At 37.1% G+C, this 25,592-nt stretch overlaps 2 protein-coding genes across 3 annotated transcripts in view; both read left to right on the forward strand.

Moving 5' to 3' along the window:
* Nucleotides 1–5,205, forward strand: part of LOC130864310 (vomeronasal type-2 receptor 116-like) — a 43,107-nt gene extending 37,902 nt beyond the window's left edge. The window contains exons 5-6 of one of the 2 annotated variants that reach the window (XM_057754499.1): nt 691–814; nt 4,301–5,205. In XM_057754499.1, the coding sequence (XP_057610482.1) occupies nt 691–814; nt 4,301–5,205 (1,029 nt within the window). The remainder of the gene's footprint in view (nt 1–690; nt 815–4,300) is intronic. The other variant, XM_057754510.1, reaches the window with a different exon arrangement.
* A 12,473-nt stretch (nt 5,206–17,678) lies between these two features.
* The window catches only part of LOC130867982 (vomeronasal type-2 receptor 116-like), a 29,229-nt gene continuing 21,315 nt past the window's right edge, over nt 17,679–25,592 (forward strand). Inside the window, exons 1-2 of the mRNA XM_057760219.1 lie at nt 17,679–17,875; nt 25,025–25,316. Of these exons, the coding sequence (XP_057616202.1) occupies nt 17,679–17,875; nt 25,025–25,316 (489 nt within the window). The remainder of the gene's footprint in view (nt 17,876–25,024; nt 25,317–25,592) is intronic.

Here is a 25,592-nt window from a genome sequence, read left to right on the forward strand (position 1 = left end):
TCACAGAATCTGACGGAACATAGCCTACTGGTTTTCTTTGAATTCTCACACAGCCCTGACTAGGAACAGCACTGCCCACAGTGGGCTGGGTAGTCCTATATCAACTACCCATTAATAAAATGCTTATATAGCCGTGCCGTGGTGGCGCACGCCTTTAATCCCAGCACTCGGGAGGCAGAGGCAGGTGGATCTCTGTGAGTTCGAGACCAGCCTGGTCTACAAGAGCTAGTTCCAAGACAGGCTCCAAAACCACAGAGAAACCCTGTCTCGAAAAACCAAAAAACAAACAACAACAACAACAAAAAAATAAAATAAAATGCTTATATAATTTGACAGCATGCTAATTAAATGGAGAGAAATATTTTAGTTAAGGTCCCTCTAGCTTATTAATGTACTTTGTGTCACTGTGATGAAAATTAAGTAGAAAAACCACTTTGTAAGCTCTATAGTGTTTGTTCATATCAAAAAACATTCTTCCTCCTAAATTTCTAGGTATGGGAAGCTACTCAAATTTACATCAGTTTGTTTCCATACATTTGTATGCGTGGTATTATAAAACATATTAAGCTTAATCTGATAACTCTTTTGGTGTATATAAAACTAGCTAACTGGTATATCAACATGATAAGGAAATATATTTATAGAAGTAGGTAAAACTCCTGACACCAGCATGTATCTGATTTTTCACAGATGCCACCCTCTGTGTGCAGTGCTGATTGTGGTCCTGGATTCAGAAAATTCTGGCAGGAGGGAATGGCAGCCTGCTGTTTTGATTGCAGCCCCTGCCCACAAAATGAAGTTTCTAATGAGACCAGTGAGTGTTTGCTAATGAGATAAATCCTTCACATCACATAGATCATCTTCTCTCAGTCATAATGAGTTGATCAATCGACCAAAAGACAACTGAAGAAATAAAATATATTACTTTCCTAAGTTATTTCTTATAGTTCTATGATTATTAACAAATTTATTTTAAAAAACTTGTTATACCATTGTAGTGGCATTTCAATTGTATTTTAATAAATAAAAACTATCTGAAGATCTAAGAGTAAAACAGTCCCACCGGTCAGCCTTACAGACCACATTATGGTAACATACACCTTTAATCCCAGTAGCCACAATGGCACGCACATTTAATCCCAGTCACTACCCTAGCTGATATAGAAATCAGGGGGTGAATACCTTTAGTCCCAGTGCTATATGCATTTAGTCTGAGCCCTAGAGAGGGAGATGTAAAGTTCACAGACATGGTCTGTTAGTTTTCTGTATTTTACATTTGTTTTATTTTTGTATATTGTATACAAATTTTGTATATCATATACAAATTTTGTATATTGATACCAATTTTGTATATTGATACAAATTTGAGATTAATTTTGTTAAAACATATTGTACATGCATTTTGAATCTTGTTCAAGGTATTGTACCTATACAGCTCATTTAACAATATAATACTAATTTCTAGTCCTTGAAAATTAGTATTATCAACTGTTTAGGAAAATAGAGCACACCAATCTACTCCAGAGAAGATAATGGGTATTGAAGAAACTCCACAGGGAGTTTACTTTCTTTGTGGCAAAAGTAAGTCATTGATGGAAAGTGCATTAGCAATAAGCATTTGGACTCACCAAGATAAGCTACATACTAAATATTTTTCTCAATATGTCAAATGCAAATGGACTCCATACTGTGGATATATTTCTTCCCTGTATATATTATATTTAGTCAATTTACATATTGTATACAGTTTTTATATTAATTATAGCCTTCTTTTTATTATTTTTTTTACAAAAAAAGGGAAATGTAGAGGCAATTCAATTATACTTTAATAAATAAAGACTGTCTGAAGATATGAGGGTAAAACTGTTTTACTTTTCAGTTTTATAGAAGAGATTATGGTAAACAACAACAAAAAAACCACCTTTAATCCCAGTAGCCACCCTGGTTAATATAGAAATGTGGTGTTGCATGTTTTTATCCCAGTGTTGCATGCCTTTAATTCGAAACCTAGAGGGAAATATAAAATGGGGTGGGGAGACATCTCTCAGACACAGTCTCTTTTTGAGATTTCAAGAGGCAGGATTGCCATTTCAGACTGAGGTCAAAGTAAGAGCCAGTAGCTGGGTGTTTTTCTTTCCTATCTTCTGACCCAAATTCTGACCCAAATTTTTTACTAATCGTGCTTCATACCATGACATACATCTTTGATTCCTTGAAAGTCTGTATTTGCTGGACTTTTCTCAAAGAAATAGTTTTGACAGTCATACAACATTGTGACTGAGTTCTACCCAAGTGTGGAATGTTCTATAGATGTCGGTTAAGTCCATTTGATTAATTACATCTGTTAGTTTTCTTATTTCTCTGTTAAGTTTCTATCTGGTTGTCCAGTGCATTGGTAAGAGAGGAGTGTTGAAATCTCCTACTATTAGCGTATGGGGTTTGATATGTGAATTGAGTTTTAGTAATGTTTCTTTTACATATGTGGGTCCTTTTATATTAGGGACATAGATATTCAGGATTGAGACTTTATCTTGATGAATTTTTCCTGTTATGAGTATAAAGTGTCCTTCTCCATCTCTTCTGTTTGATTTTAGTTTAAAATGAATTTTGTTAGATATTAGGATAGCCACACACACTTGTTTCCTAGATCTGTTTGAATGGAAAATCTTTTCCCAACACTTTACTCTGAGGTAGTGTTTCTCTTTGAGGTTGAGGTGTGTTTCTTGTAGAATGTTGGTTCCTGCTTTTGGTTCCATTCTCTTAACCTGTGCCTTTTTATATGTGAATTGAATCCATTGCTATTAAATGATATTAATGACTAGTGGTTGTAAACTCTGTTTATTTTTTTGGTGGTAGTGTTTGTGTGTTTCCCCTCTTTGAGTTGTGTTGGTCAAGGGTTGTCAGATGTCTGTGCTATTGTGGGTGTTTTTGACTTCTTTGGGTTGAGGTTTTCCTTCTACTACTTTTTGTAAGGCTGGGTTTGTAATTATGTTTTGTTTTAATCAGCTTTTGTCATGGAATATCTTTTTTTCTCCATCGATGGTGGAAGAAAGCTTTGCTGGGTATAATAGTCTGTGCTTGCATCCATGGTGTGTTAGGGTCTGCAGCACATCTATCCAAGATCTTCTGCCTTACATGGTTTCCTTTGAGAAGTCAGGTGTAATTCTGATAGATTTACCTATTTCTGTTATTTGACCTTCTTCCTTTCAAGCTATTAATATTCTTTCTTTATTCAGTATGTTTTTGTTTTGATTATTATACGGTAAGGGGATTTTTTTTTGATGCAATCTATTTGGTGATATCTAAGCTTCTTGTACCTTCATAGGGAAGGTCATTCACAGTGAGATCATTTACTTGCCTATGGATCAAAGATATAGAATACTCAGCTCCCTCTCCAGCACCATGCCTTCCTCCATGCCAGTATGTCCCAGGATGATAATAATGGACTTAGCCCCCAATCTATGACATCCAATTACATGTTATTGAAGTCTAGTGAACAATAAAGTGTTTTATGACTGTCCAAATTAACCTGCTCAATCAAAACTAAATTATTTGTCCTATCAGGGTTTCTGCTTTTACCTTTATAAACTGCTATTTTCCTACAGGCCACACCTATCTCCTCTAACCAGAGGTAGGGCTATGTACTCCCTACCACTATTCATTCTCTATCTCCTGTGTTTGATTCTTTTTCCCTACCCATTGTCCTCTTGGACACATCAATCTCCTTTTGGTTGAGAACTTGATCTTAGTATGTTGTGTGAAGACTCCAAGGGTCCCTACAGATTCTGTTTCCTGTTTCTCATATGTTAGAGTGTTTGAGGTAGTGAATTCATACTAGAAAATGTATCACATAACTTGTCCTATAGAAGAAATGATCTCCATCTATTTCAGGGAAACCATTCATAAAACAGAAAGACATTATAGATATCTGTAATCATGGGATATGAGATATTAAATATACTCTGTGCAATACAGTGATTAATCATTTCAATCTCTGTAAACTCACTAGTTTCAGTCAATTCATCATAGCATTCAGAAAGGACTGAAATTATCTGTGTTTTCTGATAATATAAAATCATATCACCAAGACAAAGTTACATAGACAACATATTATTTTATTTCATCTCCCATATTTATAATGAATATTATGAAATGAAAGTATTGCTATGCAGCAGTGTCTCTCAGCTACATCATCAGCAAAGGATGCAGATATTACAATGTTTACTCAACACACTGAATTGAAATATTCTGTCAATAAATGACAGTAGTTGTAGTAATCATGCTTTTCTCTCTCCAGAAGATGTGGATAAATGTGTGAGGTGTCCAGAGGACCAGTATGCCAACAGAGAGCAGAACCAGTGTATTCAAAAAGCTGTGATCTTTCTGAACTACAAAGACACCATAGGGATGGTTCTTACCTTAATGGCCTTATTTTTGTCTGCATTCACAACTGTGATTCTTGGGATATTTGTGAAGCATCATGACACTCCCATTGTGAAGGCCAACAACCAGAATCTCAGCTACATCTTGCTAATTTCACTCGTCTTCTGTTTCCTGTGTCCCTTGCTTTTCATTGGGCATCCCAACTCAGCTACCTGTGTTCTGCAACAAATCACATTTGGAGTTGTATTTACTCTTGCTGTTTCCACTGTGTTGGCCAAAACAGTGACTGTGGTGCTTGCTTTCAAAGTCACAGTCCCTGGGACAAGGATGAGGTATTTTCTGGTTTCTGGTGTACCCAAACACATCATTGCCATCTGTACACTCATCCAAATTATTCTCTGTACAATCTGGCTGCACTTTTCTCCTCCTTTTATTGACAAAGATGTGCACTCTGAGCATGGCCAAATCATCATTGTGTGCAACAAGGGCTCAGTTACTGCATTCTACTGTGTCCTGGGATACCATGGCTCCCTTGCATTAGGGAGCTTCATTGTTGCTTTCTTGGCCAGGAATCTCCCTGACACATTCAATGAAGCCAAGTTGCTGACCTTCAGCATGCTGTTGTTTTGCAGTGTCTGGATAACCTTCCTTCCCGTCTACCATAGCACCAAGGGCAAGATAATGGTGGCTGTGGAGGTCTTGTCCATCTTGGCTTCCAGTGCAGGCCTACTGGGATGCATTTTTATCCCCAAGTGCTACATAATTTTGTTAAGACCAGAGAGAAATTCTCTTCAAAAGTTAAGGGATAAAACATCTTCCTGAACACACATTTCATAAATTGTATCTGACAAGTACAGTATTGGTACAGAACCACCTAATACAATACAATGCAAACTGTATGAATGGTTAATGATTCTCACCATTTCTTCTAATGCTGAAGCCAGCAGTGTCATGTATACAACTTTTCTGTACAATTTCATCTATAATGATCCACACAGCCACTTATTTTATAAGATTCAATTTTTTACAATTAGTGTGAAAGGGATGTATTCTTTACTCCTTAATTCCCCAGCAACATTAAAATAAATGCTAAGTAATTCTACTGATAAGGGAGTGAATGTGGGCCTTTTAATGCAAATGAAAGCAGAGAAATCTTTTAGTAGAGTGAAATATTGCTATCAGATGGTGAAACTAATATGCCCATTTTTGGGTAAAGAAAATGAATACTATTGCATCCTAAGAGTTAGAGGAGTAGAATTTAGGAGAGAGAGAAATGTATGATAAATAGGTATAAAGGATATTGAGGAAGATGAAATGTTTCTCCACATTTAAATTCATGTGTGCTTTTTCTGAGGAAATGAGTTCACTATCCATTCCCTACAACTTGCAGTCCTTATAACAATAGCTCTAACGAAAGAGTTGCCCTCTTCTCACTTTCAAGAACACATACATTCAGATATGCACATAATAACACACTCAAAAAACACATATACTCCTAATTGAAATTAAAATAATTTTTAGAGTTGAATTTATAAAACACTGAAATGGAACACTGGTTTATTTTTCCCCTTCATTAAAAATATTTTTTCCCACATAATAGTCCCTCATTATAGCTTCTCCTGCTTTTATTCCTTTATTCTTCCATACTCCTTCCCATAACCCCTTTGTGTTATTTTATCCACCACTTCTATCTCTCACTGCAAAACAGTTTTCTATGGGAAAGTAAAAAATTTATACTAAGATAAATAAAAGCTAACGCATTATCTTAGGCCAAAATGAAGAAACATGAGGACAGATCTAAAGAGAATAAATGAGAATCAGTCATGCATTTGCACACTCATGAATCCCATAAAATTTTAACCTAAAACCTATAATAATTATTCAAAGTATCAGTAGGTTAAAAAGAGGTAAGTGTTATACATATGTAATCTCTCTCTCTCTCTCTCTCTATATATATATATATATATATAATATATGTATTGGTTAATATATATGCTATGACAAGCTAAAAATTAGAGACGAGTGGGAAACTCTGACACAACACTGAGAGTCAAGAACATCCAAGAATTAGGTTGATGTATTTTCTGCTCACATCTCTTTCTGGGCATTCAAATTCCCTATTGAGACTTTTCAGAGGAAAGGCAATTATCATTAGTCAGTGATTATAAATTGGATTTTATTTCAGGATTAGGGATGAAGCCTGTGTTTTCTTCTACTTTCAGGTATGTAACCACAACTGAGAAACACACATGTAAGAACTGTGCCTGGTGCTCCAGGTCTGTGATTTTTCTGTGTTTGAATCCTGCTTACATAGAATGCCTTTCTTCTTTGGTATCCTCCATCCAGCCTGGCTTTAATATACTGTACAGCATCTTCCATACTATTTTCTGCGACTTGCAGGAAGAAGTGTGAAGGAAACAACTCTTTTAAATTTAGATTTCTTTTTCTCATCACTATGTCTGGTTATATATATATATTTTTTTCTTTCTGCTGCAGAAATTTTCTCTGATGATGTCAAAACAAGGCCCTGATCTATAAGCCTAACAAATGCCATTGCAAGACACTTGTTCTTTTTTTTTGTACTTTATGATTTGGTTTTACTGTAGATAACTAGACCATCTAGTCTCTGATTTTTCTTCACCCAAGTAGTTTCTGGTTGGATCAATTTTGTGGATCTGGTATTCAATCTAACCTGATATTGATTACTTACTCTTAGAAATTTTGTGCAACCAGTCTTTAATCTATCTTGCTGGCAGGATAGTTTTGTAGATCAAAAGGTTTTTGGATGTGTTTTCATCTACAGTTTATGTTTGGTACAGGATAAAGTATATTTCAGTACCAAAGACACTAGAATACTGGGTTAAAGCTCAATGAAAGCACCAGGTCAACTTCTGCATGTTCAATCTGTTGTGAAGTTGAAGTTTTTTAGGTTTTATTAAAAAGGTCTTGCCATAAATCTGTGGATGATCATCTATAATCTTGTATGTAAATAGTGTGTTTGGTGACAGTCAGTGTATCACTTTTAGGCAATAACTCAACTGGATGCAACCAAATGATAAAATATCTGCCTCACTTATTCATTAGTAAATTCATTTAGATCTCCTTCAGAGATGTATATCATTTAAGAGGGTTCATCTGTATTTCTTTTCCACAGTACTAATCAAATTACTTTTAATTTTAACAGTCTCGACAAAAAGAACCAAGAGGTGAATGTTTGTACACATGATTGGACACCCCACTTTCAAGTCCCCCCATACCTGGATAAAACCCTGGGTCCCTTCCCCCTGTTGTGATGTAGCTGCCCTCATTCCCCTTGAGCAACAGCAGAACTTCCTTGTGATCTGTAATTGACAAGTATGTTTGTGTTCTTTCTGGCCAGTGGTTTTCCACAGAAGCTTTGTAAAGGTATAAAAGACTTTAGCTCTGGGGAAACAAAGTTTGCTGTTCTTCCACCTGAAAAGAAGCCTCTTTGCCTTGATCCCGGCACCACCCACCACCAGTCTAGGCCTCCAGGCTGCACTGGCGCAGCACCCCCCATACACCTGTGTCAGCTTCTCTAGCCAGCCATCAGGCAAAGTTCCTGCAGGTGGGCTGCTCAAATACCCCATCCCATCCATCAGAACATGAAATCTACAAGTCCCACTCCACCCCAAAACTTCATATTATCCCACCACAACCTCAGTGGAAGTCTGAAACATAGCCTGCTACTAGACACAGAGGACCAAGAAAGGAATAATTAAGCACAAATTGTGATTGCACAGAGTGGACTAAGAGAACAGGCCCAAGAGAGAACTCAGTGGCTACCTGAGACTCAGAGAACAACAGTACAGAGCAGACCAAGAACAGTTTGAAAAGACAGTGATAGCCACACCAACGATTGGAATAACATACAAAGACACTACTTGGACCAACTGGAGTAAGAGATTTGTAGGGGACAATAGAAGAATTTATCCAAAAAAAAAAAGAATTTATCAAAAAGCCTAAAAAGCAACATGGGACAATAGAACACAGTGATACAGAAAGACTTTATCATGTCAACCCGAAACAAGAGAAGAATATGATTTAAATATAACTTTATGATGATGAATGAGAACTTTAAAGAGGAGATAAAAATTCCCTTAAAATGGTGGAAAAGAAAAAAAAATCAAGAAATTGTTCAAAAAAAAAAAACAATAAAAAGCAACAGGAAAAGCACGCAGCTCAAAAGTTCAAGACTTGAAGATTGAAACACAAGCAATAAAGGAAACATGAACCAAAGAAATTCTGGATATGGGAAATCTGGGTAAATGAACAGAAACAACAGAAGGAAGTATAACCAACAAAATACATGAGATGGAAAAGATAATCTCAGGTTTTGAAGATACTATTGAGCAAATAGAATCACTGGTCAAATAAAACATTAAATCCAATAAATTCTTACCACAGAACAGCCAGGAAATATGGGACACCATGAAAAGAACAAACATAAGACTAATAGAGATAAAAGACTGAGAGCTCCAGCTCAAAGGCACAGAAAACGTGATAAACAAAATCATAGATGAAAACTTTGTCAACCTAAAGAAGGATATACCTATGAAGGTTCAAGAAATGTACAGAACTGAAGGCAAAGGCGTAAGTCACAAACAATCCCACACCAGTTTGGAATTATGATTAATAGAATGGTTATTTATTTAAAGGGGAAAAAGCTTACAGACCACTGTCCCAGACAACAGCCCCCTGCGCAATCAGGAAGGAGTCTAGTTGCCAGAAGCAGAGCAGGAAGTAAGAGAGAGAGGAGAGGAAAGTGGCTGCTCTTTTAAAGAGAGAGAGACCATGCCCCAATGAGCTGGTATCTCAGCCGCTATTGAGTGAAGGAGTGGAAGGAGGTCCCATGACACATCCCCCTTTTGTTTAAGTAAGAGAGTTCTAAACCTATTATGAAATTATATACAGTAAGTACAAATATCCTATCCTAACTTGCTTAAGTCTTATATAATAAATAACTTGGCCAAGTCATGAGAGAAAACTAACTACATTTATATAGTCTTCAACCCCATCGAAGATCTGAGAAGGGAAATAATGTTACCTGGGTAATTAGGAAGTGCAATCAAACAACTTCCAAAACATACAACAAATCACAGAGACAACTAGCTACCTGGGCAATCACCCAAAGTCACATTTGCAGCATTGAAGCAACCAACTTTGGCTAAGGCCTAACATAACTGACATACCATTTTCAAAGGCAAGCAACCTTTGAAAACTATCTTACCCTGTCTTGGCAGGATGTGACAGTCCTGTTTTATCCACTGATGCACGCTCTGTATCTCTGTCAGTGGTTGAGGTATGAGCATTTCTTTGCCCAAAGGCCAGTTTTGCCAAAAAGAAAGGCTCCAGGTGGAGTGTCTTTGGTGCTGAACAAATGTTGGAGGAAGGTCATTGGTTAATAAAGATACTGCCTTGGCCCATTTGATTGGCCAGCCTTTAGGTGGGTGGAGTAAACAGAATAGAATGCTGGGAAGAAGGGAAGTGAGCTCTGATGCCCTGCTGCTCCAGTCCAGGGCAGACATGATGAAGCTCTGACCCAGGATGGACGTAGGCTAGAATCTTCCCGGTAAGCGCACCTCATGGTGGAACACACATTAATAGAAATGGGCCAGGCAGTGTTTAAATGAATACAGTTTGTGTGTTGTTATTTCAGGGTATAAGCTAGCCAGGTGGCCGGGTGCCAGGAACGTAGCCCGCTGCTCTTACTACAACACAGTGGCACCCAACGTGGTAATGAACTCCATGTAAAACCTGAGAAGGCTTTTAAAAAAAGGGAGAGAGAGTGTAAACCAGCTTTTTGCTGTTTGTGGGTTGTGTGTAGCAAAAAAATTGTCAGCAAAAAAAAATTTCAGCAATGTGAAAAAATTGGCTGTTTTAAAATGCCGGCTTTCTGGGCTGTGCCACCATTGCAATCTCTGTCTGGCTCCTGTGGGAGACAGAGATTTTGAATCGAGCATTTGGAGTAAAGTGTTACAACTTGCTTGATGGCAATGTGGACTGCTGTGTGCCTGGAACTGTGTGTGACTCAGCTCTTCCTGCCTGGGCATATGGCGGAATCAAACAGGTCAGGCGGGAGAGCATGGTGGATACCCGCCTCCATACACAGAGATGTTTTCAGACTGTGCAGGGATATAACTTGGATGAAAAAAGTTTCTGTGCCGCACGCTCAGTCTCAGAGTTAAAGTGCTGAGTGCGGCCCCTACCTGGTGGCTCCAGAGCTAGTAGAAAATGGTACCTCTTCCATTTTCAAATTAGAGATAGGTGGAGCCAACATTCAGAGCAGCCTGCCGCTCTGCAGCTCAGAGTTGCAACTGATTCAGTCACAAGCAGCTCCACTCTGCAATGCTGAACTGTGCTGACCTCAGGCTGGAACTATCGTAATTACCATAATAACAGTGCAGTTAAGGTTTAGGCTGGGCAGAAAACAGGCTGTGCCTTTTTATCATATTACTTCTACCTGGTGCAACTTAAGTTTTTAAGAAGTGCTTAACATTTTAAGAAATGCTCCTGGATATTAAAAAATTTACAGATTCACTATAGAACAGATTTCAGACATAGAAGAGCTATAAATGTATCACAGTGTTGGATGAATGTACGTAGGCTTGAGAGAGAGAAGAAAAAGAATATAGAGAATAAAGTTAATGGTTTTTTACAAAAGGTGTTTAAAGAGATAGAGCACAGAAAATAAATAAAGAAAAATAAGCCACGTAAAAATGGAAAATTCAGAGAGTCTGGATTCTTTGTATTATTGTGTTTTCTTTAAAATTTTTGACTGTGAAGGAGCTAAGTACAGAGAGACATTTCATTATATGTGCTGCCAAGTGGAACCAGAATGAATATCATAAGGGTATTATGATTTCAGAATTTGGGTCTAAGGATATGATGCTTGGGAGAGGGTCTTCTTTTGTTTTCACAGAGGTTGAGACCCTGTGGATTGTTTCTTTCCCAATATGGTATGATAGACCACGCCCTTCTGAAAGGTTGCTGTGAACACCCTCAAAAAATTACTTTGCTCAACTGCCAACTGAGATGAACCTAGCAGACAGGTTATACCATGAAAGACCCAATTAACGATGCCTCCATTCAGCAGGAAGCAGTTTGGAGAGAAAAACTGCACCCATGTTCCCTAATATGGTTTATAAATGTTCTTTTACATTTAAAGTGGGATATCATATAGATATGAATAATTTGCATTGGTATGGATTTTAAGGTCAATATTGTTATATGCATATGTATTTCTGATCCTGATTAAGGTATAGTGATTGTGTAGTTCATTTAAAAATGTCATGTATAATTAGGAAATATAGGTTGTTGGTAAATAATTATAAATAATAGTCAAGCTTGTAGTCATGTTAGTCAGATTTTCTAGATATATAGAGATATATTTCAGTTGGATAGGCATTCTTCATATCCTTCAAAGACTGCAGAATATGGCATTTAAAATATTTTAATAACTTAGGGTTTTTCATGACAATGAGACACGCCTGCTCCTGGCAGCACCAATCTACTTCAAGAGGAAGATGGGCATCGAAGAGGCTCCTTATTGAGTTTGATAGCTATTTGGTCAAGAAACTGCTCTTGCCTGAACTGTTGCATAAACCGGACACAAAGAACCTGCAGAGAGAGGACTGCTGAACTTGCCTAAAGGTGAGATGATCTATCAGGGCTCCTGATTCATGAAAGAATCTGTGAGAAATTCTGCAGGACACAGCAGATAGTGGCTGAACTGCCTTTGTAATTTCCTGCTTCATGGAAATGTCTGCTGGAAACTATGGCCCTGTAGGCCGAAGACGGATGCCCCAACAGTACAGAGGAACTTATGGTGACTGTCTAGGCAGCGAGATGTCTCTGTCATTTCTAGAGTTTTGGAAGTTTCTTACTTCTTGTTTACTTAGGTAATATTATATCCTTCTGGAGTCTTTGATGGATTTGAAGAATGGTTAGTTATAGTTTTCCTTTGTTATGATAAAAGAAAAAGTAGATATAAATATTGTAACTGTAATTCTTGCTTTATAACTGTTTTGTTATATGTAATTTTGCTATGTTATAGTTAAAGCCTTCCTTTTTTGTTTAAACAGAAAAATGGGAAATGATGGAGGAAGGTCATTGGTTAATAAAGATACTGCCTTGGCCCATTTGATTGGCCAGCCTTTAGGTGGGTGGAGTAAACAGAATAGAATGCTGGGAAGAAGGGAAGTGAGCTCTGATGCCCTGCTGCTCCAGTCCAGCACAGATATGATGAAGCTCCGACCCAGGATGGACGTAGGCTAGAATCTTCCCGGTAAGTGCACCTCGTGGTGGAACACACATTAATAGAAATGGGCCAGGCAGTGTTTAAATGAATACAGTTTGTGTGTTGTTATTTCGGGGTATAAGCTAGCCAGGCGGCTGGGAAAAGGGCGACAGGAATGCAACCCGCAGCTCCCACTACACAGAACATCAATAGACTCGACAAAAAAGTACCCTTGCCATGTAATAATCAAAACACAAAACATACAAAAAAAAGAAAGAATGTTCATAGCATAAAAGGAAAAAGTTCAAGTAACATATAAAGTCAGACCTGAAAGCCTGAAGGTCCTGGACAGATGGACTGCAGACAAGACACTAAGAGACCATGGATGAAATCCCAGACTACTATACCCAGCAAATCTTTCAATCAATATCAATGGAGAAAATATGATATTCTATGACAAAACCAGATTTAAACAATACCTTACCAAAATCCAGCTAGGTATCAAGGAGAACCCTAACAGAGATATAAATGGATCCTCCTGGGTTTGGAAAACCGACAAGATCTCCTGAAAATCTTGGGAATATGGAGGAAGGACTCAAGGGGTGTGAGAAGAGAGAAAGAGAGGGAAGAAGAAATATGAGGGAACAGGATGCTCAATACATGGGAAGGGCAGTGAGGTAGAGCAAGAAAAGAAATATCTTGATTGAGGGAACCAGAAAAGGGTTTCGGAGAAACATGGCACCATGGAAATTCTCAGGAATTTACAAGGATGGCCCCAGTTAAGTTTCTAAACAATATTGTAGAGGATGTCTAAACTGGCCTTCCTCTTTAATCAGATTGATGACTACCTTCATTGTCATCATAGAACCTTCATCCAACAACTAATAGAAGCAGATACAGTGATCCACAGTAAAGCCTTGGGCCTAGCTTTTGAAGACCAATTCATGAGAGGGAGGAATGATAATGTGAGCAAAGGGGTCTGGTGTATGATGTTGATACCCACAGAAAGAGCTGACCTAAACTAGCGAGACCTCACTGACTCTGGACTGATTGTGAGGGAGCCTGTATAGGATCAACCTAGGACCACTTATGCACAGGACAGCTGTGAGACTTAGAGAGTCTGTGGGATCATTGGCAGTGAACAAGGATTATTCCCTTGACCTGGCTTGAACTGGCATCTTGGAACACATTTGTTTTGGGGGAATACCTTGCTCAGTCTATATATAGGGCAGAGGGCCCTGGTCTTGCCTCAAACTGAAGTCTCAGTTTTTATTGACCTGCCATGGGAAGCCTGACCCTTTGTGGAGATTAGATGGCAGCTTGGCAGGGAGGGGCGGAATAGAAGGATTAGAGAGAGTTACAATAGAGTTAGCTATGTAAAGGAAAAAACATTGTATTAAAACATTTTTGTTAAAAAAAGAAAAATTAATAAATAGCTAGGTACCATACGATTCAATAACTATTGAAACCAATGATGACAATAAACAGATAAGATTGCTGGATTCATACTTCTCTTACACATATTGGAATGAAGATTAAAGCTTCATAAGATTTATTTGCACATAAAGGGCTTCTCAACCTGGAAGAATTCCATGATGTCATTAGAAAAAATGGGATCATCATATTACCTGAACAGACTCCAGAAATGCAGATTTTTCACAGATTCAAAATGTAACAGTGAGAGTGTGTTTGTGTGTGTGTGTGTGTGTGTGTGTGTGTGTATATATATACATATATATTCAAAGAAAGAAGAGGTTTATTTGAGATGTAAATGCCTGAAAGAATTTGGTTAAAATACCCTCTAACGCCAGTTTGAAGAAAATACAACATTTGTATGCTAAGCTGGGCAAATACACAAAACAATTAAGTGAGAAGAAAGCTTTGTGAACTGAGGAATAGAATTGGTAGTAAGTTAAGCAGAAGTGGGCAGCAGAGGTCATACTGAGGAAGGTCATACAACATGTATGTGAATGTGATATGTTGGAATTTCTTATGTTATCTATTACTTAAAATAATAGTAATTATTACACATAAAACAAAACTGGATACAAGGCCAAACCTTTACTGATGTAAATTTCATTTGCACTCTTGATGGATGATTTTTCTGAGTCTCTAATTAGAACAGTTTTCAATTTTCTGAGAAAGGGACTGTTCAAAGTTCTTTGCAGGGTTTTGGTATCATACTCCTCCTACTAAGGCACCTTGACTATCCTTAACAAAGCAAGGTGTTTATTGTTACTACAAATTGGAATCCTATGTCACATTGATATCCATGGGATGGCTGATATTTTCTGAATGGAAACAGAGAAGGAGGAGATTGTGGTTAGAGGCAGATGGGAGGTCGGGGAGGACTGAGAAAATGGGAGGGAGATGAAAGTGTACCTGGGATGTAAAATAAATAAATACATAAGGAGGAAGTTGAATTTGCTTTGTGTTCCTATGAGAGACTCTTCCTGTCATACCCTTCTCTGTCACATCCTAGTCCCCCAGGACAGCTCATCACAGAATCAGAGCTCATGTCCTTTTACATTTCGATCTTTAAACGTACTAAGTTCAAAAGGAGACACCAGTCCTGTTTACCTGATATCAAATGCTAAATAAATCTTACAACCAAGCAGAGAAAGATTTGCCGTACTGTTGGGGACCAGCCTCAACAAAAGTACCACTTACCAGGGTAGGAGTGTAGAGATTTAGAAAAATTTGTAAAGAATACAAAGATACATTTTAAAATAATAAAACAGAATAGTACCAGAAGGGAGATCCAATAAATACTGAAATTGCTCGCATATAATTTCCAATTGGTTAAAATATTCCAGGGACCAAAAAGTAGGAGTAGGATTTTTTTTAAAAAAAATAAACTGCATTATCATGACACAAACAAATGAATAGAACAGTTGAAGTTCTTTGGTTATATCCATATTTAAATATTCTGCTGCAAGAACAAAGCAAGTCTTTCTTACACCCTAGCTCAAAACATTCTATAGGAAAACTACTCCCTGGTTGGAATCCAATGCTACATCTTTAAAGAAAATGGAACCTTAGTTGGATCCTGACTCTTTTGTTTGAGGTAGAAGCATATCTACTACTCTCTATTCCTGAAATACAAGGACTGGCTATAGGCAATGCATGTTAAGAATAACCTTGAGAAAGCAGAACTCTCTTATCTAAATCTACGTGGGATTTTTGTTTGAGGTAGAAACACAATAACCTTGAAGGAATAGAGGTATGTTTCAACTCTCTGACCTTTGGTCAATGTGGAAATAAGCTCATATTTTGGGGCCTCCATGCCCTATTTTTCTTCTGCTTTTACTGCAGTCCATATCCATCCACTGAAAGAGACATATGTGCTCACACTCATCAATGTACCCTCACAATGGCAATGTGGGGTCTAGAAGGCAAGCAAAACAGTTGAGTTGGAAAATGGTATAAGAAGAATTTATGAGTAACAAACCTGGAATGTTTCCAGATCTTGGTCCTGAGCAAATCCTATCTTGGTCAATACGTAAATTTTTTTTTATTCTTTTTTAATTAAAATTTCCACATTCTCCCCGTTTCCCATTTCTCTCCCCTCCTCCCAAATATTGCCCCCTCCCCCCAGTCCCCTCCCCCTATACCCACTCCTCTTCTCCTCCCCCCACACCATTCCCCCTCCCTCTCGATACTGAAGAGCAGTCCAAATTCTCTGCCCTGCGGGAAGACGAAGGTCTTCTATCTATGTCCAGGAAGGTGAGCGTCTAAGCAGGCTAAGCACCCACAAAGCCAGTTCATGTATTAGGATCGAAACCTAGTGCCATTGTCCTTGGCTTCTCATCAGCCTTCATTGTCCGCCATGCTCAGAGAGTCAAGTTTCAACCCATGCTTATTCAGACCCAGACCAGCTGGCCTTGGTGGGCTCACAATAAATCAGTTCCACTGTCATAGTGGGTAGGTGCATCCCTCGTGGTCCTGGTTTCCAAAAACTTGCTTAAATTCAGGCAAACAAAAACAAAGTATGCATTGAGCACGTGGTCACGTCATGGTATCTCTTTCCTTTGCAGGTTTTCACAAGACATATTCACAACCACTACAGAATCTAAAATGAGAAAAAAAAACTGTAGTAAATCATATATAAAGCTGAAAAAATTTATCAAATGACTAATCTATGAAAACTGATGCTGATGGAGGGAGAAATTAGGGAGATTATGTTATAGACAAAATATTTGCCTTATCATCTATATTATTTATTGTTTGGAGGAAGTATAAAAGATATTAATGAGTGTTTGAAATGTAGAACACAGAATCTGTAGTGATATTGTTGAATAGCCAAAAACATTTTATAATGATATAAATGTAAGTGATTCTATGGGGATTTGGATGATTGTAGAACAGCAGGATTCAGAAAAATTTAGAATTGCAGTCGATTATTTGTTCTCATGACAACGGAAGCACAGTATTTGGATAGATATTCTGTTACTGTCAGTCCTGTAGTATTAGCCCACTGTGCAAACTGTGTGAAACTCAATTTCTCTAACCATGGGACTGTTGTTCCCTGACATGGATTTTGTGAAAGAATTCCCAGTGTGCAACTAGGAATTTTAACTTTTTGTGTCCTTCCTGTCTCAATGTGGATCATCTAACAAAAGCCACTGACATCATTTTTAAAGGCATTAACATGAAAATATTCTTTTTTTTTTTTTTTTTTTTGAAAATATTCTTTTGGCAGTCATGGCCCCAAATTTTTCTCAAAATGACATCCCCCATGGAGCCGTAATTTCCACAAAATAAATGATGTCATAAAACTCCTTGAATTCTCCTCATATATTTCTAAGCTAAATTTGGATCACATGCATATCAGGTGCACAGCCATAGGGGAAGAAAGTGTTCAAGATTTCCCAGAGGCGAGAAATCAACTGGGAAATAAAGGAATCATGAATACACAAATAGCCTCTCCTTTGGCTGCAGAAATAAAAGCAGGTGGGAATATATGAGTACACATATAATGTGCTGATCTGAAGAGCACTTCACCACAGACACTTCCCAGGCTTCAAGGAGGACAAAGATGTTTGCTTTGGTTTTTCTCTTCTTTTTCCTAAACATTCCACTTCTTGTGTCCAGGTTCACTCAACCAAGGTGTTTTTGGAGAATGTATGAGAATAAAGACAAGGATGAAGATTTGTTGACAGGTTGTGTATTTTTCCTTATAACAGAGCAGCGGCCTGTGGAGACAGATTATTTCAACCACATTCTGAATACACAGTAAGTTTCTTTGAATTGTCTATGTAAATGTCACCATAAATATTTCATAGGGATCCGAAATATTTGTACATCCACAGGCCTTTATTTCCACAGGACAACGTTCACAGTCTCCTTAAAGTAAGAATTTTTTAGTTGTATAAATGATATGTTTGCATTCTTTGAAATATGAGTTGTCACTAATAGTGGTGACTGCTTACTTTCTTTGCACTTACCTGGTTGCAGCTGCAGCATGTGATACTTTTCAACACTCGAGAGTGTTACCTACTAGCTCTTTGCCTTTATTTAAGAAACACGTGTCTCCTGTCTATAGATCTAAACTGTTTACTCACTGTCAACACTATTTAATTTATATCTTATTTTTCTCTTCAATAATTTTACTAATTTTAGCCTTGTCTTTTACCAATTTGTGCACTATGCACTTTTGATTTTGTGCATTGTTGGTTGTTCTTTTCAAATATAGCACTTTGACCACTCTGCCAACCCCAGAGCTCAAATCATTGACAAATCCTCTTGTTTAGTGAGCAGGAGTTAATGTGTCACTTCCATAAGTTCTTATCTCAAGTTTTTGTTGAGTATTAACGAAACTTTTGATGGCATTTTCCATAAGGTAATAACAAATATTTTAACATTGTTTTTTATTTCAACATGTAGAGGTAAATATTTATTTCTATTCATAAAGATACCACAATGGTAAGAAATCAAAATAGAAAATAGATTGCTTTTATGTCTGAATGTATCATTCAGTATGAAAGCGAATGTTTGAGTTTGTTGCTTATTGTTTATATGATCGATAATATGTAAGGAGACATAGGAGTTATTATTATTATTATTAGTAGTAGATATTATTTAGGGGTAAACATGAACAAAAATGGTATTGTCGACTATTTATAGTATAAAAATTCATAAATATTTTCCATACATTGCACACTTTATATTATTTTACTTTACAAGCCTGTAATACTGGCACAAACGAATCTCACTGCAATTTCCAGTTGTACATAGTTCTCAATTGCATGCCGGTGTTGTGAGTTTATAGCTGGAAATGTAGAAAAAAGGTGCTCTGTACAAGAAAATTAAAGTTGTTCAGATATACCAGGTACAATTACATCGAACACACCAATGTAAGCTTTAAATACTTGGACAATATTGTGGTTTAGGCCCTTAATCTCTGCATTTATGAAATGGAGTAGGTGTATAATTATGCATTCACGGCCAGTAGCAAATAAAAACCAATTTTACTGAAAATTGTGAAATCCATTCCCTTTTATTGTCTATATGAGTATTTCTCATGTCCATACACACAAATCAATTTAATTATCAAATGTAGTCTGATAGGTAAATGTATTTAAAATTAAATATTTAAAGAACATTTTGTACTTTTAATTGATAAGTGAGAAAGATAAAAATACAAGATAGTGATGGTAGACATGAGGGAATATGTTAACTATATTGTCCACTAAATATGAAAGAATTATTAGTACAGGAACCAAACATTACCCCAAGAGACCACTGTGCACTCACCAGTCATTCCTTGAATGCCTCCTCCAGTTAAGTTTGTTTCGTAAAACTTACCCGAATCTTGGCTAATGCATTACGTGTACTTTTAATATTGCTCACTTATTTCAAACTGAATATCTGATCAGGTTTTCTGTATCACCAAAGCCTGTACCTTTTATTTATCCATTGTGCAAGCACTAAAAAACCAGAGATGCATGGCCTTTTCTGTGAAAGTTGCAAATGGTTCAACTTATTTATGGGAGATTTACTTTCATGAACATTTATAGTATTTTTAACCTTCCAGCAACTTATGTATTTCCAAACTCACAACATGGGACATTTGCTCAAGTATTGAGGGAGGTTGCGAATATTGTAGAGTATGGGATAATCCTTCTTTTTACTACAAATAATCCTATGTAGATCTCTGTCCATAATAAACACTGTTGCCTTTTATAGAACACAAACTGAAAACAGCCAGTTTTCTCTGTTCTTGAATTTTTGCATTGGTGATGTAGCAAGAACCCTGATATTTTACCAAATATGTCACTAGTATTCCAGTTACCAGCAGTAGTGCTACACTATTGTGTCACAATTACACAGCCTCATTCATTTGATCTGAACAAAATAAAGAAACTCCCCCTAATTATGTCTGTAACGACAAGATCACGTGTACTATGGCGCTTAGAAGACCTTATTGAACAACATCTATCATAATAGGATTAGTCACAGGTCTCTACAAATCTCAGCAGGTGAGTATTTTTGGATGTTTGAAAGAAATCCTTGTCTTCATTTGTACTATTCCCAGATGCTAAGAAAAGTGCAAGGAAGATAATGGCCACACATGGATGTCAAAATGTGAGATTATGGGCTACTATTCAGAAACTTGATGGGGCTTTTACATTTCCTTGTGTGTAACAGAGATGAGAAAGTTTACCAAGTGAGGGGGTTTTCTAGAACACTTGGCAGAACAGTGTTTTTAAGTTCTCAGGAGTGGATGCTACTCCAGCTGCTTCCTGTGTTCATTCAGCTTACCCATGCACTGCAGGTCATTGATTCAGCTTATCTATGCCCCTGTCCATTCTATCCTAACTGAATTGTGGGAGGAAGAAAGCAGAGTCAGGGAGATTCCATTGATTCTCTACCTGAGACAGATGCTGGTTATAATTTTTTCTGATAAGGTCTGCCACATAGCAATATACAAATTAATTGAAATAGGTTAAATAAAGTTGTGGGAGTTATCCAATAAGAGTCTAGAGATAATGGGACAAGCAGTGATTTAATTAACACAATTTTGGTAAGGTTATTTTGGGGCTAAGCTAGCCAGGTGGCCATGACGAACAAGCGGGCCCCACCTTGCAAGAGGTCCTCAATCAAATTCATTAAGTTGGTCTTAAGGAATTTTGTTATACTTCAGCTGTGCTGGAAGTCAGTTCTTGTTGTAGTAAGATAACTGGCTTTGGCAGTGACATATTGCCTTGGCTGTTGCTGATAGAATACTAACACTGGTGTCTGGGAATCTGACTTTGTGGTGAATATAGACCTAGGTGCTTATTTACAAGTTCATCTTGAATACATGCTTTATTCCTTTGTTTATGTTTCCTCTTTTGTCATCTCACTTTGCCTAAAGATTTTAAACGTATCTCCACTCAAGTCAGAGGATGCATGTCTGGTGGCAATATTGGCCCATGGTCCAGAAGTGGGTCTCTCATTATGCTGAAGCTGGGGCTGTTTGATGCATATAGGTTTGGGATGAGAATATGGTAGGGCACCAAATTGTGGAATTGAATGGGGTTAGGCCATCAATGTCAACCTCTAACATTCCTGTATGTTCTCTGGTTGAGTAGAGACTCTCTTCCAGTGTTAAAGGACTGAAGCACTCTGGTCTGGAGGTTTGGTGATGGGCAATCGCATTTGGGGTATATGGAAAGTGGGTAACATTCAAATGTGAGTGTCCAATCTGGAATACTAGTAACCATTGTGGTTTCTGGTAGAGCTGGGAGACTATCCCTGTTGCAGGCTGAGGTAATGTAGAAAGGGCGATCAAAGACATGACATATGGTGAATGAACAGAGAGAGTGTGAGCCTTGGGAAAAACAATATGTAAATCTCCTACATGGACTTATGTTGGCAAGCATGTTCCCAGGTAAAGATTTGATAAACCAATGAAAGATTGTGTTAAATCATTGACTTCCTCTGTCATTGATGCTCTCTCTGTGGTGAATAGTCATCTATTCAACTGCCCAAGGAAAGTTTACACAATGTTCACGACACTTGTGCCAGCAGTAAAACTTTTCTGAACAGGATATTAGCATAAAAGTATGTAAAAATTAAAAGTAGAAGTACTCTTTCTATGAAAGATTCTGCCTTTCCCTTTTCTCTATATCCACATTGTAGCCAGTCCAGACAGCTCATCAGAGAACCAGAGTCATGCACTTTTTAGATGTCTATTTTTCAATGTACAATAATATTTCTAGAAGAATAGTAGTCCCATATTTCCTAAGTTCTCTACAGGCATATCCACTGAAAGATGGGCATTGGCCCACACTCACAAAACACTCTCCCATTATTGGAAGGAGTCTGCTTGGTGGATCCTGACCACCTGGCTATCTTAGACCTGAAATAATCACACAGAGAAAGTATTGTTTAAATCACTGCTTGGCCCATTAGCTTTAGCTTGTTGTTTGCTAACTCCTACATATTAATTTAGCACGTCTCCATTAATCTGTGTATCACCATGTGACAGTGGTTTTCCAACAAAGTTCTCAGGCCTCTGTCTCTGGTGGCAGCAGCTCCATGATGTTCCTCTGACTCTGCCTTCTTCCTCCCAGCATTCTCTTCCATTTTCTCCTCCTACCTAAGTTCTGACCTATCAAAAGGTCAAGGGAGTTTCTTTATTCATTAATAGTAATCACAGTACACAGATAGGATTCCTACATCACTTGGTCTCAGAAGTGGGATGCAAGCAGTTCCTTGCAATACTTAATTGATCTGCCAATGTTGTGGACTAAATCTATGTAAAACCTGAAAATGCTCAACAAGGACAAAAGAACAGCATTAAGCATGGTTTTGTAGTGGCATTTTTTGTATGGGCTCTGTTTGCTAAATGCAGGCAGAGGCATGGCTTCTTTGAAAAAGAATTTTCTGGTTCGGTCCATAGCAGATAATAAAAGCCAAGCAGTTTTGAAGTGCTGCTTCCTGGGCCATGATTCCGGCACAAACTCTGGCTATGGAGCATTTCAATAGTACTTTTGGGCCTGGGTGATTGTGTGCCCACTCAGAGTTGGAAGACAAGTGGATGAGACTATGTCCATGTCTCCGTACTCTCTACCTAGGCAGGTCGAAGGATCATGTTTACTAAGCTTGCACAGGTGGGAGGGCAATTTTGACTATTATATATGTTTATCTATTAATCTGTATTTCTTAATTATACATTACATTTTTGATGAGCTATACAAACAGAATGCCTTAATCAAGATCAGAAATACATATACATACAACACTGTAGCAGGAGATGACTTATTAAATAAAACCCCATTCTATTTCAGTTATTATCATCCCAAGTGGGCCCAAGTAAACACCATAGAGTACCACCAACTGATGGACATTCATCAATGTGTAGGTTCTAAAGCATCTGCTAGGGCAACTAATACTTGTGACATACCTAGCTGTGAAGAGTTTTCCCATAGATATACAGTTACTCTCTTGAACGATCTGATGTGGTTCCATTATCCTCAAACTGCATCAAGATTGGAAGCAAGAGACCTGTCCATTGTAAACATCATATGTGTTCCTATTTCTCCATACTTCATTGACATACATGTAAAATCACTGCCCTTTAATCTCAAAGTTCACTTCTTCTTCTAGTTTTGCTAAAAAAGGAAATATGAACTGTGAATTATATGCTTGCATTCTTTGAAAAGTGCGATTGACACTTCCCTTGTCACTTACTTGATCGACAGCCCTGGTGTGTGATAGTTAGCAACACATTAGAGAGGGAATAGAGCAGTTACATACTATCACATGTTTGCCATTATTTTAAAAACAAATGTATTGTCTCTTTGTATCTAAGTTGTTTATTTTCTGACATTTATTTCCTATGTATCTCTTAAATTTGCTTTCAGTAATTTTGCTAATTATAACTCTTTGTTTTACCAACGTGGGGACTGCAGACATTTTTAGTTTTTCATATTGTTAATAGTTGTTATCAACTGCAGAAATTTAGTGCACTGGTAACTATAACTGCTCAAGGGATTTATGTTTCTTAATGATTGGGAGAAAGGAATCAGTGTTTGGGCTTCACAAGATCTATTCTCAAATTCCTGTTGTGTGTTACTAATATTTTCAATGACACTTTCTCTGTGTGGTTATAAAAATATTCAAAAATTATTTTTATTTTAAAAATATATATGTAAATACATAGAGAAATCATAGTAGTACAATATCTAAGTTGGAAATAGGTTCATTTTACTCTGAGTGAATCATTTAGAATGAAGAAGTATGATTAATGTTTATTGGTCAGATAGATGAAATGACTAGGAAGAGACAGAAGTTACTGCTCTTCCCAAAAAAATAAACACAAATTGGTATTATTCACTTCCAACTTGCTTATTACCCACTTTTATTACAGGAAGCCTCATAAACATTTTCCTCAGATTTTTTTCTTTATCATCTTCTATTTTACAAAGATGTTAAACTGGCATATACAAATTAATATAGGATGCTATTGTTGTATTACTGTAACTGGAAATGTAGTCAGAGCAGTTTTGTAGTATAAAAAACAATTAAACAATTGGTCAGAAGTCTCCAGTGAGAATATGTGACATTCTGTGTAAACTTAAATTAGGTGAAGAATACTTAGAAGGTAGTACATGGCCTTAATCTCTGCAATAAGAACCTGGAGCTGGTGTATCTTTGTACTTTTAAGGACAGTCTAATCTGTGGCAAATTGTTGTTCAAAACCTTGGAATCCATTCTCTATTTATTACCCACATTAACATTATTACTGTCTATATACATTGGTGAACACATACATACAGCTTTACAAAATACACCTTTGGTAATTAAATTCATTTAAATATAAATTATTCATTAGATAAATCAGTTAAAAAAGAATAACACTAAGATCAAGGGCATATGTTAACTATCATGCCCACTGATTATAAAGAATTGAAAGCATAACAGCCAAATGTTTCCCATACTATTGTACACTCAACAGGCATTATTTAACAGTTTTATCAAATTCAGTTAATTTCATAAGAAAATATGATAAACTCATAGGCTCACATGTATCTTGAATTTTTCACATTGATCGATGATTTAAAAATCAATATTTGAATAGGTTTATTGTTTGGTTAAAGCCTCTGCCATTGTCTTTATCTTTAGAGTAAGCACTTAAAAACCAGAAATTGAAAACACACTCTTTGAAAGGTGCTGATGTATCACTTTATTTATGGAAGATGCACTCTAATGAACTTTTAAAGCTTTGTGCAAGCTTCCAGCTACTTATATTATTCTAATTTAACAGTATAGGCCATTTGTATCAGTATTGGCGGTGCTTGAGAAAATTGATACAGCTCAGAATAGAACATCTATTGACTACTCAGGATTCATCTGTATCTCTCTGTTCATATTAATCACCATATCCTTTTACAGAACAACAACTAAAAACTTCCAGTTTTTACTGGCCTTAGCTTTTTCCATGGATGAAGTCAACAGGAACCCTGATCTTCTACCAAATTCATCATTCGTATTTGAATGTCCAGAGCGTGGTTGTGTAACTGGGACAAAAATAGATAGTCACTTTAACTTTTCTGAAGAAGTTCATGATTTGCCTGCTAATTATATGTGTCATAAACAGACTATGTGTATTGTGGTCCTTACAGGACCAAATTTGGCAACATCTGTGATGATTGGGACCAAACTCAACATCTTCAAACCTCAACAGGTGAGATTTTGTGTTGTAACTTTGCCAGAAATTCTAACTCTAGTCTTATAATCCTAGAGCTAAAAAGATTCTGAGGAGGATACTACCATCAAATTTGCATTAAACGGTGTCATTCAAGGCTTTATTCATTAGTAATGGGGCCTCATTTCCCTTTTTGAAATTGAGATGTGGGAAGAAGTAACAGATAAGGAGTTTTTTTAAAGGAACTCTTGACCTAAAGTGTGTTTACAAGTTCTTACGTACGTGTGCTACCTAATGCTGCTCACTGTGTTGTAG

The sequence above is a fragment of the Chionomys nivalis genome, chromosome 2, assembly GCF_950005125.1.
Source record: "Chionomys nivalis chromosome 2, mChiNiv1.1, whole genome shotgun sequence".
Taxonomy (NCBI): Eukaryota; Metazoa; Chordata; class Mammalia; order Rodentia; family Cricetidae; genus Chionomys; species Chionomys nivalis.